This window comes from Nanorana parkeri, unplaced genomic scaffold, assembly GCF_000935625.1.
Source record: "Nanorana parkeri isolate BGI_ZX_2015 unplaced genomic scaffold, ASM93562v1 scaffold629, whole genome shotgun sequence".
NCBI classification, from domain to species: Eukaryota; Metazoa; Chordata; class Amphibia; order Anura; family Dicroglossidae; genus Nanorana; species Nanorana parkeri.
In genome coordinates this window covers 403,456-422,842 of record NW_017306897.1, presented here as the reverse complement: position 1 = coordinate 422,842, position 19,387 = coordinate 403,456, and the positions used below count along the sequence as shown (strand labels likewise).

The following is a 19,387-nucleotide window of genomic DNA, read 5'->3' as shown; positions in this document are numbered from 1 at the left end:
CACCCCCCCCCCCCCGCACTGCAAGGGTTAACTGCTCGTTTCTGCCTAGGGAGGAAAATAAAAATAAGTATACTTGCCTGATCCTCAGAACTGGCTTTTCTGGGTTTCTCCACCTCCCCTGCAGCAGTCTAAGGTCCCGGAGTCATCGCCTCCTATACACAGTGTACAGGACTTGGGCACATCAAGGGACATACCATCGCTGCAGCGTAGGAGACAGGCTGGAGGGAGCGCTGTCACTGTCAGCCGGCTTAGAGTATCGGGTGAGTATAACTTAGTAATAACTTTGTTATTTTCCTCCCTAGACCAAAACAAACAGTTAACCCTTGCAGTGCTGGGGTAGCCCCACTGAAAGGGTTAATAAAAATGTTGCCCGGACTTCTTCTTTACCTTGCCTTCAATATTTTTTAAATCTGCAGCTCTCATTAACATATTCTCCGGTGATCCTGCCATGAAGGCTTTTGTTCAGGCACATCCTCTTATAAGGTGACAACGATTTGTCCCTGTGTTCCAATGGTGCTCCTGTATTGTCACCCCGCCACAGAGACTTTTATTTATTACAGGTATTTATATAGTGCCAACAATTTACACAGTGCTTTACATGGTGCACATTCACATCAGTCCCTCCTACCCTCAAGGACCTAAGGTCTCTATCCAGTGGCGTCACAAGGAGGGTGCGGCTCACACCTGGGTGACACCATTGGAGGGGTGACACCAAAATGACTGACAGTCATTTTGGTGTCACCCCCTCTGAAAAGTCGGCCACTCGGTCATGGACTGAGAGCCGGACAGTGGCAGGTGAGAGGAGGGGACCCGACGACATACCTCATCACACCGGGTGAACATGCCCTCCTCTCTCCACCAATGTGGACACCAGCAGGTATCACCAAGGTGGCCGCGCATGCGCAATGACATCACGGCGGACTGTCACTCGATACCCGCTCCGGGCGGCACCCGGCCTCGGGACGCACCTGTCCCTATCTCACATACAGGACCAATGTAGACAAGAGCCAATTAACCTTCCAGCATATCTTTGGAGTGTGAGAGGAAACCGGAGTACCCGGAGGAAACCCACACAAGCACAGGGAGAACATGCAAACTCCATGCAGTTAGTACCCCTGGCTGGGATTCAAACCAGGGACCCCCAGTGCTGCAAGGCAGACGCAGTCAACTGCTGTCACCATCAGGAAACCTGTCCTGAGCAATGCCATGCAGCCATTACTGCAGTACATGTAGACAGGAAGTGGCTGCAAAGAGGTTGCAAGTAATCAACAGTGTTGAGATGTAGCCAAGGATGCAAAATAGAGGAAAACAGTAGAAATATGGCAATTGTTTATGATGCACAGTGCTTTGGCAAACTAAAAGGCATTCGGTGTATATCAAATCTATCTATCTATCTATCTATCTATCTATCTATCTATCTATCTATCTATCTATCTATCTATCTATCTATAGGTTCCTGTACATGTTAGCACCTTGCCGTTTGGCAGTACGCTCCGCCTACAAGTTTCATTTTTGTGCTTGCGATTTGGCAGCCGCGTCAGTGACGGTCTGCCTGGACTGCACTGCGCTCCTGGATAGCCCCCGGCCTCAGACATGTATTATCCAACCATTCTTTGTGATGTCACCTCCCAGGAATGTACATCACAGCCTCCAGCAATAAAAAAGTTTCCCTGTAACTTGTTCTCGTTGCCTGGGCTTTGTACAGTCGGTGTCGGCTCCGCACGGCGGAGTTAATGACTTTCTTTTCATCCTCTGACACTTTAGAGGCCATTAGAAAAGAATAACAGTCTTGTCCAAACCCCTCGGAGAACAGAGAGGAAGGACTGCAGGCTTCAGCTGGGTGATTGACATAATACGGTGTGGACGCGGCGTATTAAGTGTGCGTTGCGTTTCCTCGTATGTTCGGGGTGAAAAGCTCCGGGATTAACACAGACTTTAACATTTCACTGTGAGATGGGCGGAAGGCCAGAGACGCGTCCCACCAGCTGCTAGCGCGACCTATCGTTTATCAGATCCATTAAATAGGAATTACAATGTGCTTCTTACGCAGTATACATCGGATGTTGATATTTTAGAACATCGGGGAGAATCATTTTTGATAGACGTGTAAGGTTAGTTTTGTTCCAGTAAAGATTAAGAGGACCAATATGGACTAGGATGACCAGTACAGACTAGGATGACCAGTATGGACTAAGATGACCAGTGTTGACTAAGATAACCAGTACAAATTAAGGAGGACCAGTATGGACTAAAATGACAAGTAAGAACTAAAATGACCAGTATTGACTAAGATGATCAGTACAGACTAAGAAGACTAGTACGGACTAAAATGACCAGTATGGACGACTAAGAGGACTAGTATGTGCTAAGATGACCAGTACACACTAAGATGACCAGTACACGCTAAGATGACCAGTATACACTAAGATGACCAGTATGGACCAAGATGACCAGTACTTAGTAAGATGACCAGTACAGACCAGTACAGACTAAAATGATCAGTACAGGCTAAAGATTTACAGGGCTATTCACAAAAGGGTGAAGAGTTTGGAAAAGGCAGGAGAAGTGAGAGCCCTGTAAGAGGCCCAGTATGGACTAGGATGACCAGTACAGACTAGGATGACCAGTACAGACTAGGATGACCAGTATGAACTAAGATGACCAGTACGGACTAAGACACAAAGACATAAAAACATATATACAATCGTTGTTTTATAAAGAAACATTTAATAAGCTACAAAGAGTTCCCAGAGCCCTGTGTGTTACCTAAAGAGATCGTATAGCAGATGCAGCATGCTTTACAGCTTCCTTTGTCTAACTGAAAACTTTTACTTGAGAATACAATACTTCACTTATAAAAAAAAGGAGACACGAGCTTTATCTGCTGGCAGGGCAGAAGGCAGCAAAAACATTATCATGCGGTATTTTATATTTACCTTCATACACAACACCATTCTCTGTAATATAACTGTAGCTTAATTCTCTAGGACCATATATTATTATACATTATGTATTCCTTTTTCTATTGGCTGATAGCAAACCAACAGAGGAAAATATTAATTCCACCCAATCGGGAAAGTAGAGATGATATAATTGTATCCAGGCAGACTGGACACACACCGTAGAACAGATTTCGGGGATTTTATAAAATATGTCACAGCTGCTATCTACAGATTGCTAGAGAACTGTGACAGGAGAGGGGGACCCATAAAGTGTTAATAACAGCCTCTCTGTACAGGTTCTCTTCGAAAGTCTCTTTAAAGGAGAACTATGGGGTTAAGGCTTTTCCCCATAGTTCTCCTTAGGGTAACAGGAGGACACAAACTAGCGTCCTTCCGTCACCCTAAGCTCAGTATACCGCGAGCTACAGCTCGCGGTATACTGAGACGTCGCACCTGGAGCGGATCCCGACAATTATGTCTGGATCCGCCCAGCGGATCGGAGCAGGGAGGGGGAATCCAGCCCCTCCCCTGTCACTGCAGAGAGCTGTGACAGGATCGAGAGGTGAGCGAACGCCGGTATATGTTCGCTCACTTCCTGATCTACTGAGCCGACCTGTGACAGTCTCATTGTCACAGGTCGTCGGCTAGAACTATGAGGTGAGTGAAAAGCACTCACCTCATAGTTCTCCTTTAATGTTGGCTCAGGTTGAATTCCTATATTTGTCTTTGATAATATTTGCTCGGGTAGGTTACATTGTACACAGGTTCCCCGACCATTCAATATATATAGATTACTGCAACACCTGAGAATGTGATTGGACAATATCACACAATGCTAATCAATGCTTCCTCGGAATTTCCAATTGTGTTCCCACAAGGAATTGGTTCTCAGCTGCAAAGGGAAGTTCTCCCCAAGCATGAGAAGAGATACGGATTTAAAAGGAAGAGCAGGAAAGAGAAGGGAAACTACCATGGATTACAGTAAGGCGCACATTTCAGTATTGGTTTATGTTAAAAAAGCTGAGGGTTTAATGTCACTTTAAGGTGTAGGAAGACTTCTGAGTCTTAACCTGTACAATTTGCCCTTCTTTGTTGGGCCATTCATTTGTTGGGAGGTTGTTGTCCCCCCAATGTACAGATCTTTGCATTCCTCACTATATTGGACTGCAGAGACCAAGTTACTTCACCTGTGTTCGAGTATTGGGTCTTTAGGATGTTCAAGCTTCTATCTCAGTGTATTGCTGGGCTTGAAGGACACAAGGATGAGATGTTTGTTAAAGATCCTTCTGCATTTTCTTTTAAAATGTTCATATACATACAGGATGACTATATTACTCTGTGTGTCCTGCCTCTCCTCTCTGATTGATGGTCCTTTGTTTTAGCTTGACCAAATGAACATGGGATCAGTGGCGTCACCAGGGGGTTGTGTGTGGGTGGGGGGGTGACACCATTGACACCCAGGTGACACCATTGGAGGGGTGACACCAATGACTGAAGTCATTTTGGTGTCACCTCCCTCTGAAAAGTCGGGCACTCGGTCATGGGCCGAGCGCCCGACAGTTTCGGGAGAGAGGAGGGGACCCGGTCGCATACCTAATCCCGCCGGTTGACTGTCCTCTCCTCTCTCTGCCGTCGTCCATCACCAAGATGGCCGCCGGCAGGTATCAATAAGATCGCCGCGCATGCGCGATGATGTCACGGCAAGGTGTCACCCGGTAACTGCTACGGGCGACACCCGGCCCCGGGACTCCACTGCATGGGACCATTGAACAGAAAGGAGAAGCAGAACTCTACTAGCTATACCATGACCTGGATAAATGAGAACCTTCATTTTTGCTAATAATTTTTTTTCTTGTGTCATTTACAGGTCATTTTACAAAACACGACCACAATGCCTCCAACCCCTGCTGTCACAGAAGAGTATGTTCGGGTTCAGTACTGTAAGTGGCCATGTGACTGCCCCCCCGTCCCCCCTGTGTGTCCCCCAGGGGTCAGTCTGGTCACAGATGGCTGTGACTGCTGCAAAACATGCACCAAGCAACGTGGAGAGAACTGCACGGAGGCAGACACATGTGACCCACACAAAGGACTATATTGTGACTACAGCAGGGACATTCCTAGGTACGAAGTAGGTGTCTGCGGACGTAAGTATCATATATATATTTTATGCATATGTTTGCATACTGCTGTTACTGCTCATGTGTGTTAAAGGGTCAACCCATTCACTACCATAGAAAAAATAGGTAATTTTACTCCTGGAGATCCGAGTAATACATTATTACCCTTAGATGGTCTGTCAACCAGATCTGTAACCAGCACAAAACATGAAAAACATTAGATGAGACTGGCTACAGAAGATAGAGGTTACTACTAGATCGTGACAGACCCAGTAAACATGTAATAACATTTCTTATTACATGTTTACATGTTTACTGGTAGCACTCTAGCTGGGAGATATCTGTGGTTGGGTTCCCAGCTCCACCCACTTGCTGCTGACATTATGAGGGGTCCCACTCTCCTTAATGGCTTTTACATAAAGGTTTTTTGGGAGGGAGAGGTTGAAGAGTTAGAACTTCCTTCAAGTTTTACTTTTTTTATACTCATTAGGGAGATTTCCCATCTCTTTTTATCTGTGTGGATGAGAAAGAGGAGAAGGGTCAATGAAACATGCAGTGAAAACCTTACAGAGGTTCTAACCCTTCCACACCCTATCCAAAATAATTTTGGCAAGAGAAAGAAAAAAAATAGATGCTTGAGTTAAATAGAGAAGAAAATTTCAGCCACGAAATCTCACAATTTGAATGGCCAAATATAAAATAAGGAGCTCGTGAGTGATTCAGCCTTTTGGCTCACCCATGACTTTAAGCAATGGTGATCAACTTAGTGAGTATATTGGTCCTCAAGTGAGGCCCCCGACATGTCCAGAGGGTCACACAAGAGTTTAGCTTTTATAAATTAGTGTTAAGTTATGTTGTGTAAAACATTTGTATTGCCATATGTTACTCCAGTACAGGGTAAACCCAGACACCGGTGTACCATTCGTTTTTATAACACCCCATCTCTAGGGTTGCCACCTTTTCTTCAAGCAAAACCCAAACACATTTAAGCGACGCGCAGACTTTTTTGGGGGAGAAGGAGTTGTGGCTTATTCATATGTAAATAGCTCCGCCCATTCATATGTAAATATCACAGTTGAGACTATTTTCCGTGGGGGGGTCAGTAGCCCCTATCTTAATTTTGGTTGCCCCAGTGTGTCTGACATCTTGTGTCCCGGTTTTCAGCTGCCATAAAACCCAAACACAGCATTAAAAACCCGAACAGTCCGGGTGAATCCTGGACAGGTGGCAACCCTACCCATCTCACTGTTATAGTAGCGGGAAGTGGAAGTCGATGAGAGTAGTCGTGATTTAGCAGCCAAAGGTCGGAACACGGGAAGCTGTATGAGCGGATTGTATCACAGGAGGAGCAAGAATGTAAGATAATGGCAGGAGCACAATAATCTGGCAAACAGGAAGTGCACGGGCATGGCTTAAATAGGAAGTTCAAGGGAGGAGCAAGGAGTTCAGCAGAAACTCCTGAGGATTACACAGGAGATCAGGCAGGGAGCTATCCAAGCTTCTGAGGTGGCTCAGCAGGTAGAACCGCTGCCAGCTACAGCACAGACCTCGGTTCAGATCTGGTTCCTGACTTCATCTTATCTGAATATTATTCTAATAAGTTACACAAACTGATTACTTTTTTCACTATTTCTTTCTAAATAACCTGAGGAATAAAAGTATCCAAATGTGCCAACAAATTAAAGATCTCTTTGCCTCAAGAAAAACAATGTAAAATAACAAAACAATGTATAATAAAAAAACAATGTATAATAAAAAAAAACAATGTATAATAAAAAAAACACGTATAATAAAAAAAACACGTATAATAAAAAAACAATGTATAATAAAAAAAACAATGTATAATAAGTTTGGGTAGACTAGTAGAGGAAACTAATATAATGTGCACAACCGAGTCATTGCCAAAAGGAAATGCTGAAGGATTTTATAAGGAAAAAGAGGCCCAGGGACTGAGGGGGTTAAACCAAAAATGGCTGCAGTTGCTATTTAAATTTTTTTTATTAGAGTAGGCTACATTCCTTTTCAGCTAAATCTTTTTTTATTTCATCTTGGTTGGAGCTGGGAAGGGTTTGAGCTTCTCTCGGATTTTTATTGCTGTCTGTGACCCCACAGGTGAGATTTCCCCCCTCTTCCTATCTAGACATGAAGTGATGGAAACATTTTCAATATAGACACAGATAAAATAATTTTTAGTAGTGTAAGGAAGGGTGACAACTTTTCCCAAGAGTGACAGGAACAGGAAGTGAGGGAATATCGCCACAATGAGGTCACAGAGAGGAATAAACAACTGGCAAAATTATAACTCTCCTCTAAAAAAAAAAAAAAAAAAAAAAAAAAAAAAAAAAAAATGTCTGAGGTGAAGCTTTAATGTTGAATCACCGAGTTTCTATGTATAGTTCTCAATTATTGTATATACAGTATGTGCATATCTGTACATATTACATAGGCAGCTTCTGCTTCCTGTCTGTATTGTTGAATGTCTTATCTCACTGTAGTCAGCCAAACAGGTCCTAACAGAGCATGTCTGCATCACTTTCTATTGGCCTGAAAACCATACAATGCTTTTGATTGTCATAGATCATGTGATGTAGGGTGCCTAGGCTTGAAGTCACTTGAGGGATCTTCAGAGCAGCAGATTTTTTTTCTCAGAATAATCATGTAACTTGGTAATGTAACATGTAACATGTGCTAAAATGACTTATGTGTTTTGTGAAATTTAATGATACACCATATGATCAAAGGTTTGTGACCATGACGCCTATATGAACTTGTAAGCAGTAGGTACTACGGTTTGCTATTAGGCCAAAGAGCACTTTAGGGGACTTTGCTTTAACTTCAGGGCTGAGACACTTGACTTTGAACTCCGGCCTTCCCTTCAGTCTTGCATAGTTGTACAGGCTCCTCTCCTGGACTGAAATTGCTTACCGCTGTGAACTTCTCAAAGTGTGCATTAGAAATTGCAACAAGTCAGATTGAGCCCTCCCAATTCCCTGGCTGGAGAACCTACAGCATAATTTAGTTCTTCCCTTCCCAACCTGACTGTGCCATGTTCACCCAGGATAAGGAAGAACCATCACTATCCCTCTCTCACATGGTGGGCCTGGATCCTTTTTTTCCAAAGGGAAGAAGATGTTGCCTCTTCCTCTGCTGCTGCATACTGAACTTCTCCTCCCAATGCCCTATGCCCTTTCATCTCTTGGGTGTGTTGGGCGGGGGGGGGGAGGAAATTTTCCTCCAGTTAGAGACTGTCACTTTTCTATGCAAATCCAGCAGAACAAAGACACTAGCTTGTTCCACATCAAGATCAAATACTTTGGACATTAATATGCAGTTGCCCTCCTTGGGACTGTAATCAGCCTCTGCTCTTCTGTGAAGACTTTCCATAGGTTTTTTTGGAGGAAATGTGTGCCCATTCAGCCCAAAGAACATCTATGTGGCCAGGTGCGAATGTTGGATGAGAAAACGTGGCTCACAATCAGTGTGCAATTTATCCTAAAGTTGTTCAGATGGGTTTGTTGAAAATACAACAGCATATATTATGTCCTTTGAGCTGTAGATGGCGCTGTAGTGCAATGTTACTCTGTATGTTCATACTTATCTATGATACACAGGAAGTTCTCTCTGAATGCTGTATGATGCTGTATCCTGATATAATGTTCTCCTAAACATAATAATTTAGCATTCCTCAAGATCTCAGTGCTTCATCTAAATATATAACCAATAGGGTTGAGGTCAAAGTTCTGAGCAGCCTACTCGAATTGCTCCAAACCAAGCTCATCAAGTTTAATGGAGCCAGCTTTGTGCACCATGGCACAGCTATGCTGGAACAGAAAAGGGCCTTCCCCAAACTGTTACCACAAAGTTGTAGGTGCATAATTGTTTAAAATGTCTTTGTATGCTGTATGCTATCCAGGCCACTTGAGTTCCTCCAAACTAAGCTCATCATGTCTTTATGGAGCTGGCTTTGTGCACAGTGGCACAGTCATGCTGGAATAGGAAAGGGCATTCCCCAAACTGTTATCACAGAGTTGTAGGTGAACAATTGTCTCAAATATCTCTATATGCTGCAGCATAACTGTACCCTTCATTGGAAAGACTTGAACTCAATAATTTAAAAGGGTGGCGACATGCTTTTGGCACAGATAGAACCTTTCTGATTGCCAAGTTTCCACAAACCATTGGCCATATAGTGTAGATCTACTTGGAGATGTAGAGTGGAAAGTGGAACCCCCCTGAATTAATATGGTAAAACAAATAGAATCTTTTGGGAGTTAATTTTGGATATCTGTGAAGAACAAATAGCTATAAAAATAGCTATGCCTGAAGGAGATTTCCGGGGTTCTATTGGCAACAGCAATTTCTTCTTTAGCAAAATAATTGATTTTAGTATTACCGGAGAGGTTGTTGATGGTTTTGAAAGTTGGGGACTTCGATAAGGCCCTAAATAGGGTCCTAAATTTAATGGAATGTTTTTATCAAATACCTACCGTATATTTTTATAAGTAAGAAGAGAGCAAAAGTAGGAAACTTTGTAAAAAGTTAAATGTTTATGTTTTTTTCCAGGGTTTTCCTTGTTGTTTTTTTGTTTATGTGAGCCATTGTTTAGTTTAATGTACACTATATGGTTTGTTTTCCACAGTTAAGTGCAATGCTTAAACCATTTCTCAATTGTTTTCCAGAGATGACAGGAGTAGGTTGTGTTCTCAATGGAGTACGCTATAGAAATGGCCAGAGCTTCCAACCAAACTGCAAGTACAACTGTACGTGTCTGGATGGCGCCGTGGGTTGCACCCCACTGTGCGTAAACTCCCGTCCACCTCTCGTCTGGTGCCAGAACCCCAAGCGGGTTAAGATGGCAGGAAAGTGTTGCGAGCAATGGGTTTGTGACGACTCCAAGAGGTTCCGAAAAGCATCTCCCCGCCATATTGCTTCTCCTGGTACGTCGGGTGAGGATACACATAAAATGGAGCTTGTCCTGTTAATTGGCATATATTTAAAAAAGTGATTGACACATTTATATATGCAGAAGTGGTATAGAAGGGGAATGATGTGCCATTAGGGTTCAAAACCTGTCTGAAGACTGACATAAGAAACGCTAGAGGGAGCTCAAAGCTTTTTATGAAATGTTCTTATTTTGATTTTTCATATGCAGATGTGTAGAGGCTTCCTCTAGTATTTGTTCTTTTGTACTGTATATCACATAGGAATATTAGCATCCTTCAGAATGATACTTTGACATGGGGAGGAAGTGCTAGGGTGACAACACTGCATTTCCATTGAAACAGTACAGTGAGTGAGCATTGGTATGCAGGGCCAGAATTCCCACAAGGTCAACGGAGGGCAGGTAGCAGGGAGTAGAGGGGCAGCAGGTGTGTGGATTTCCTATCTCCCGACGCCCGCATAAATGCACCTTGCCTGTGTAGGCAAGAATGCTAGCACCGGCCCTGTTCAAGTGGATAATGGGGACCTCTGAGCTAACTAGGTCAAGTCTTTTTTCCCATATATGCACGTAAATGTGAGCAGAAGTGAGAGGGTATATTGTGGTCATGTGATGTGCTCCTACTAGAAGTATTATTATTATTATTATACAGGATTTATATAGCGCCAACAGTTTGCCCAGCGCTTTACAATATAAGGAAGACATTACAATCACAATGCAATTCAAGACAAGATGGTAAGGAGGGCCCTGCCCCTGAGGGCTTACAATCTAAAAGGGAGGGGCAAGTGATACATGAGGAGGTAGCTGTGTGGGGATGAATTGTCTGAGAAAGTGATAGTTCAGTGGTTAGGTTGAGGCGGGATAGGCTTCCCTGAAGAGATGAGTCTTGAAGGATCGCCTAAAGGCAGTCTGAGTGGAAGATGGTCGGACAGGTTGGGGTAAAAAGTTTAAGAGGATGGGAGAGACTCTAGTCATGTCCAGGAGGCGAGCATGAGAGGAGTTGACGAGGGAGCTGGAAAGCAGGAGGTCTTTTGAAGAGCGGAGGGGACGGTTGGGGTGATACTTTGAGACAAGGTTTGAGATATAGCCAGGGGAGTTGTGGATGGCTTTGTAAGTGGTTGTTAATATTTTAAATTTTATCCTTTGGGCTATTGTAAGCCAGTGGAGGGATTGGCAGGGGGTGGTTGCAGACACTGAGCGGATGGTTAGGTGAATGAGTCTAGCAGCAGCATTCATGATAGACTGAAGGGGGGATAGCCTGTGTAGAGGTCGGCCAATGAGGATGGAGTTGCAATAGTCAAGACGAGATATAACAAGTGAGTGGATGCGGTTTCATTGGGAAGGTGAATGGCAGGGGGCATTATCGTTCATGACTAAATCCCTCCAACTGTCCACTTAGGCATAAATCAATTCTGAATTCTTTCAGTTTATCGTGAAGAGACTGAAACCTGGCAAAACAACTGCATCACCCAGACAACTCCTTGGAGCCCCTGTTCTAAGACGTGCGGAATGGGGATATCCACGCGCATCTCCAACGATAATGACAAGTGTAAACTTCACACCGAGAGCCGCCTATGCAACCTGAGACCCTGCGAGGTGGACATCACACAGCACTTCCGGGTAAGCCTGCTTCTAGGTCAGGCTGTGAAACAAGAACTCTAATGATAGGAGATCTTCACGGAGCCATTGTTACCTTTTTTACCCTTTTTACCTAACTGTACTAACTTTCAATATTAAAAAAACAGCCAAATTGATCAATGCAAACCACCTCCAACAGTTTCTATTGAAACCTTGTTTGAACTAGCTTGGCTGCCTTGCTTTTGTGATTGAAAGCTAATTGAAAATGGAGGTTGTCTGAAAATTTCCATGAATCTGAGCAGAATTATGCTGAGCACATACAATGCAATTTCTATGGAATTCTATTTTTTTTCTGTTCCATGAGGATCAATGCTCAGATTAAAAAACTGTTATTGATATTTCCATAAGATCTTCTCGCTGAGTCCATGTGACTAGTGCTTTGGCACTTTATGTGGCAACATGGGGATTTAAACTGTGCGTGTGGTCAGTGAGGCACTAGACACTCCTTAGCAGGAAGAGGGATGGATATGCTCATTCTCCCTTTACACAGTGGTGCAGGGATTTTGTGTGGCTCCAGCGGCAATCTGCTGTATGGCCCTAGTGCAAAAACCCCAGTCAGAGTAAACAGCAGGCTAGTGTAACATCACCTCCCAGATAGCAAGGATAACTTGCCACAAACTTGTGTCGGGGTTAAATTGTAATTTTGTTAACTTGCTGCACATATTCCTGGCACGTTGTAGACTTGCAGAACACTTGCAGCACAAGTTCCAGTTGACACTTTTTGAATTTGTAGAAAATTTGCTTGGCAAGTCTACAGCAAGAGTCCTGCAGGTCTTAGCAAGAGCTCTGCAAGCTCGCTGGTCTGGAGACTTGCAATGCAGACTCGCTGTAATTGTGCAAGAAAATTGTGAAGCTTGGCAAGTCTGCAATAGTTTAGCAAGTCATTTTCAAACTTGCAGCACAATTACTTGCTATCTGGGCTATGGCTGCCCCACTTCCCTTAAGACAAGCAGGTGTACCGGTACTTCGTTGCCCATTAGGATTTATGACACAAAGCTATATACTCTGGCTGTAGATTGTCACGAGCAGTCCCAAGGCAAAAGTAAAGAGTTGATGTGCTGTGCAGTGATGGAGATGTACCAAAGCTTCAGGCACACGGCTTGTCAGGTGCACCGGGTGGAGCATGGACTAGTAGCTAGTGGTTGGCAGATTGGTGAACTCTGGGGTCAGTAGCATTGGTCAGGGCTGGCACCAGACAGTAATTGTAATCCATGAACATAGCAAAGCTCATGGCAGGCAGCAGACAGTAAGTGTAATCAATGAACATAGCAAAGGTCATTGACAGGAATGAACAGCAGTACACTATCTCAAGTCAAGAGGCACAGAAAGCTTAAAATAAAGCACCTCATTGACCATAGGGCCAATCCTGATCAGCACGCCAGAGGTAATACATGGCAGTGGTGAGTAGGCACTGGGAGGAGACAGGAGGCATATGTGGTGTCCTGTCGGGCAACTGAGCCACAAGCCACCACTAAGGAGTCACCATACGCCACCATATTCTCTAAATATGTATGTAAATGTGAGCAGAGGTGAGGGGGTATATTGCAGTCATGTGATGTGCTCCTACTAGGAGGTAAGGGAAGGTTACAAGTGGGGGGGAAAGTGAAGGGTCGGAAGGGCATTATTGTTCATTACTAAATCCTTCCAAATGTCCAGTGAGCAGGCATAAATAAATTGAATAAGGCACCTCCTTGTCCGTAGGGTCAATCCTGATCAGCAAGCCAGAGGAAATATACGGCAATGGTGAGTAGGTGCTGCGAGGAGCCGAGAGGCATATGTGGTGTCATGTTTGCGGCCAACTGAGCCACAAGCCACCACTAAGGAGAGGCACCATGTACTGCTGTCTGCCAACTTGAATGCCGTCCACCACTGGGAGGAAAGATAGCCAAAAATAGAATAGGTTAAGTGCATATTTTTTGTATTTGACTTCATATAAGATTTACCTTTAATGTCTTGCTCTTTTTATTATTTTTTACAGCGAGGCAAAAAATGCTTAGCGGTTTACCGTGAACCGCAACCAAAGAACTTCACAATCTCAGGCTGCGTGAGCAGAAGAGCCTACAGACCCAAATACTGCGGGGTGTGCACTGACGACCGATGCTGCAACCCCTACAAATCCAAAACCATCCAAGTCCACTACGACTGCCCCGACGGCACCAGCGTGTCCTGGAACGTCATGTGGATCAATGCTTGCTTCTGTAACCTCGGCTGCAAAAAGATCAATGACATTTTTTCAGAGCTGGTGAGCTACCACGACTACACCGAAATAGGGAACTGATCATTCAGGAAACAAAACCAAAAGAAGAAATGTTTCATTAGTAGAAACAATCAGGGGAAGAGACGTACTATGCTGTTATTGGTGCTTTCACGTGCATTGTCTCAGGGCCATGTCATTTAATAACCAGCTGCCTAAATTATTATTTGGAAGTTCTATATCATTTTTACAGCACTTCTGTATGAAGATGTTACAATGTATAAAGTGTCAAATAATATATTCTTGCTTTTTTTAAGGTGAGCAAAGCTAATAGTTTATTCACCGGGCCACTTTTTGCTTTTTGTTTGTGTGTCATTTTTATTTAAAGCGAAGAGTCAAAACCATGGTCAGTGTTAAAGGGGACCTGTCAGCCTCCAGCACTGGATGGGAGCTTGAGCTATGACAGATATCGACTGTTCTGCTTTCCTTTAAAGTAGACGTAGACTCGGGCAACCTTTTCTTTTCAACAATACAAGACCAGTCGTTTGTGCATAATATAGTGCTGACAGTAGACATGCTGCAGCTGATCTTCTATGAAGACCCATGTCCTCATCCATTCAGCATCAATGTTTGGTAGCTTGGTAGTGTGGAAGATCCCCCCTACCCCACTGGGGAGGCAGCAGCATGGGTGACTAACAGTACCCCCCACCCAGCTGACAGCTTGGCCGACCATTGCCTCCCACGTGGCTGACAGCTCAGCTCAAACTCCCCCCCCCTTCTCCGTGGATAACAGCTTGTACTATTCTGGAGTGCATTAACCCGCCGCTCCCCCTTTTCCTGGCTGCCCCAGGCGGCGAATAAGGTAGCGACGGCCCTGCTGATAGGGACACTTATCACGTACCTGGTAGAGAACCGAGTAGTTGAGGAGGCCTCCTTTGCAACTCTTGTCCCACACTCCTGAGAGTGGAGACGGAGTGAGAGGACAGTGAGTGAGACAGGGAGTGAGAGAGCAGCACCGGTGCCAGAGGGTGTAGGGCACTGTGCCTGGTTAAGTCCCAAAGCTGGTCTCCAATGAAGCAGGAAGCAGGTGTGGATGCAGCTGGAAGGACAATGAGGAACACTGCTGGAGCAGGAAGGAATCAGGCAGGCCAGGGTCAACACCAATCGGACAGCGAAGTACAAGAGCGGCAGGCAGAAGAATAGTCTGGGAGCAACCAGAGGTCAGGGGCAGGCAGTAGGCTGGCGTAGTCTAAGGGGATCCGTGTCAAGGCAGCAGAACTCTGCAACACACATACAAGCTGAAAGACCATTCAGCAATGATCTATAGAACTAGCAGGTTTAAATGGGGCCATCTATTCAGGGAAGCTGCATCATTTCCTGTGCGTCACGTTAGTCCGTCCTTGCGCGCATGTTCCGTTGCGTGCGTATTAGCGCTTATTTCCTGCAAATGCGGAAGAAGCTTCCAAACAGCCAGGTATAGTCTTACACTCTTGGCTTTTCCCTGACTTCCCTGATCTTTGTATTTTTTTCCAGGTCACTGACAGGCAATTGGCATGTCTATAATGAGGTTGGCAATGGCAGCCCCTCTATTTCTCATTTGATAGGATGAATCTGAGATAAGCTCAGCCATATGGAGAGTCTGTTGTTTTCAGTCAACTGAGACCTTACTCATAGACTTGCACTGGGAGCGACAAGCATTAAAGCACAGTCACCTTATAACACTACTCAGCAGGAAGCAGAGGATGCAGATGTAATAAGAAAACATTATCGACACTCACTCACTTAATGTATATATTCATTTTCAAACTAATTACAGAAACCAGGTTTTTAAAAGCATTAAAACCCAACTCCATGTGTCCCAAATGTGGAGATTTCTTCTCACCATGTGTATTAGAAGCTGGAGAAAGTCACATAGGGCCCACCTCATTTCCTGGCTGGAGGACATACAGCAGTGATGGCTAACGTTTCTGAGCCCGAGTGCCCAAACTGCGACGAAAAATCCATTTATTTATCTCAAAGTGCCAACACTGAAAATAAGTTTGGTATTGTGTTTTAGTTTCGGGCACTGGGGTTTAAAAAATGTGCAGCATCACTGCCTTAGGCAAAATAGGGAAACGCACATATTCAACCATTTAAACATTTAATTTTTGTCTTTATTTATTATTTTTTACTTATTTTTATCACTTTATTTTTATCTATTTTTTTCCCTATTTTTTACGGTTTAAATTTATATTTCTTTTATCTTTTACTTTATTTTTTATCATTTTTATTGATTTTATTATTTTTTGCTTTTTTATTAATTATTTTGTTTTATTTATTTTATTATTTTTTACTTTTTTTTAACTTAACATTTATTGCTATCACACAGGAGCTAACCAGCCCCTGTGTGATAGCATTTGGAGGTGACAGGTTCTCTTGATTGAACCTGTCACTTCCAGTACAGGATTTCTAGCACAGCACTATACGCCGTCAAAAAATTTGTTCCGTTTCGGAATATCCGTTATTTCGTATTTCGTAATTCGTATCCGAAACTCAATTCGGATTCGTACAAAATACGAATTTTCGTTAGTTTCGGCACATTTTCGTAACTTTACGAACATTCGTTATGATGAAGTTAAAAAGCAAAAATACCTTTGTTAATATTGGAGTCGATGTGGTAGTTGTTTTTTTATCCGAAATACGAATTCCGTTAACGGATTCCGGATCCGAATTTCGTATTTCGGACTTAAAAAAAAACTACCATCAACTCCAATATAAATATACTTTGCTTTTTAACTTCAATATAACGAATGTTTGTAACGGAACGAAAATTCGTTAACGGAATTTCGTATTTTGGATATAATTCGGAAACTGCAATTCGGATTTCGGATGCTTCCGCATTTACGAATTTCAGGAAAATTCGTACGAATTTCGATTCGTAACGAAACGAATTGCACATGTCTACAGCTTAGATGAGAAGGCCACGAAGTGCAGCTCTGCTGTATCAGTGTTCACACGGAGCAGAGTGGAGGGCAGACGTTTACTGCTCTGCACTACTTTGCCATAGTCCAGGGTCCCCCAGAAGAGCAGGAGGCCCCGAAAACCACGGAAGGAAGGGAGGCGGCCAGCGGGGAGAGAGGTGGCCTGCAGGGGAAGGTGGGGGGGAGGGGTAGCGGACCATGGAGGGAGCGAGATGGACCTGCAGGCTGCATACAAGTGATCTCCCAGACCACTTGTTCTAAACGAGTGGTGGCTTCCCCGCTATACATTTAGCCCTGTTTGCCCAAAGCAGGGCTAAATGTAGAAAAAAAAATACCCACCAGCACCTGGAACTGTCTGTGTCAGGCGTCGGGCAATACGAGTTTGACTCCCCTGCCTAGGCTCACGTGCCACCAGAGGGGCCTTTGCATGCCTTCAGTGGCACGCGTGTCATAGATTTGACACCACTGACATATAGCATCATCTGGGCCGTGTATTGAAAGGTGAAGTGACTCACTGATGACATCACTGGGTATAACATAAGGTATGTCATGAAAACAGAGAGGTTTTATTTAAATGCCATTAGTATGTTGATGAGGGAGGAGGGAGGAACCAGGGAAAGGAACATCTGAGCAGATTAAACTACATACACTTTAACTTCCTGTCCTGGCATCAGCCTGGGTATCAGGGGGTGGAACACTGTGTCCCTGGGACAAGAAATCTGCAGAACCTTCCCACCTGAGGTCCTAAGCCCTCTATGTTATCTGAGACATGTTTTATTTGGAGTTGGGCTTTAATACTTATTGATATTTTTTTGGTATTAAGCTGATCACATTCACATATATATATTTTATATTTACAGGTCATCTATAGTGTTTTTGTTATATTGTCTTTATTTATTTTATTCAGTACTAAAAAAAAACACAAAAAAAACAGTTTAATCAGGTAAAGAAATAAATATTGCACGGGGATATATTTACCACTGTGCACCAGCAGGTGGAGCTGTATGCTAATGTTCCATGTTCTTCAAAGTTGTGCTGTGAATAGCAGAATAGTAGAAAAGTAGAATAGAATAATAGACACTCCCTGTTCCCCAGACTATGGCATCTTACTAGTAAGTTCAAAGTGCTGGGCTTTCCTATTAGAAAGCCCATCATCCGTTGCCAACTCTATTTCATATATATGCCTTGTAATAAATGTTTATATATAAAATAAAGATATAATTCAAACAAGATATACAAAAATGAGTTTATAAACTGGTAAGATAAAAATTTAAAAATAAAGCTGACCAAAACCCGTTACATTTTAAGTAAAAAGAGGATAGCTTGGCTTCAAACCATAAATTCACCTTTTCACCTGCAAAAATTAAACGATGGCATGTGCTTATTGGTTTCATTTAGACCTGTGTTGGATTGCTAATGTATTATACGATTCCATATTTTCGATTACTTTTATGTATAAGTAGCTCCAAATGTATTTGCTTTGGTTGCCATGTGGGCAGCACTTAACGGGTTAGTCCATCCAAAGTGGTATTTTAGTTATCGGCAGAACCTGGTTGGTCCATCCAAAGTGGTATTTTACTTATAGGTAGAAGCTGGTTAGTCCACCCCATGTGGTATTTTAGTTATAGGTAGAACCTGATTAGTCCATCCAAAGTGGTATTTTACTTATAGGTAGATCCTGATTAGTCCATCCAAAGGGGTATTTTTGTTGTAGGTAGGACCTGGTTCGTCCATCCAAAGTGGTATTTTTGTTATAGTTGGAGCCTGCTAAGCTGAGTTATATGCTGGTTTCTTACATGTCTTTGATACACCAACAGCGTAATCTCTCATCATCCCCGACTGGGAGTTTTGTGGTGTTCCAGTCCAGTTTTGTATGTTCCAGCTTCTTCTGTACGACATTAAATAATAAAAATCCAGCAGGGATGGTGGTAACCCCCGCAATTGGCACAGCAGGTGTGCAGACATGGGAACTGTGCTCAAAGGTCTCAGCCTTAGACTCCTCAATATATAAAATAAATGGTTGGGTGGTTTAAAAACCTTCCACCACCCCATGTAAATTCTTGCCCAATTCCCCTTGGTTTAATGAAGAATAAACAAACCTACCAACCATGTGAGTCCCCAATTGTTCTCTTCCAATCCATCACGCTCCTTCTGCACACCCATTTCCCTGCTGCCACCTTTCTTTCTTGCATCAATGGGAGCTGGGTGTCCCTTCCTGGTTCTTGCAGCTGGCCCAATGATGATGCTATGTCAAATTTCCTACATGCTCAGGTGGAGATCTGGAGCCGTGATGTACGGGTCATATGGAGAGAGATCTCTTGTGATTTACCTGAAGCGAGATCTCATGTGATTTCTCTACTGAATAGGACTACAGCTTCCTGGGAAATGTGATGTGGGTATTTCAGGAGGATTCAGGAATGGGTTACTACTAGGGCTGCAGCTAATGATTATTTTCATAATCGATTAGTTGCCCGATTATTTTTTTTCTCTCTCTCTCTTTCTCTCTCCCTCTCTTTCTCTCTCTCTCACTAACCAACTAATCGATGATGAAAATAGTTGCCAACTAATCTCATAATCGATTATAAACTATTTAATTA

The 19,387-nt window shown here is 43.4% G+C and overlaps 1 protein-coding gene across 1 annotated transcript in view; it reads left to right on the top strand.

Annotated features, from left to right (window-relative positions):
* Positions 1-14,152, top strand: part of WISP1 (WNT1 inducible signaling pathway protein 1) — a 56,812-nt gene extending 42,660 nt beyond the window's left edge. The window contains exons 2-5 of the mRNA XM_018563076.1: positions 4,810-5,086; positions 9,739-9,996; positions 11,425-11,618; positions 13,615-14,152. Of these exons, the coding sequence (XP_018418578.1) occupies positions 4,810-5,086; positions 9,739-9,996; positions 11,425-11,618; positions 13,615-13,914 (1,029 nt within the window). The 3' untranslated portion in view covers positions 13,915-14,152. The remainder of the gene's footprint in view (positions 1-4,809; positions 5,087-9,738; positions 9,997-11,424; positions 11,619-13,614) is intronic.
* The last annotated feature ends 5,235 nt before the right edge of the window (positions 14,153-19,387 follow it).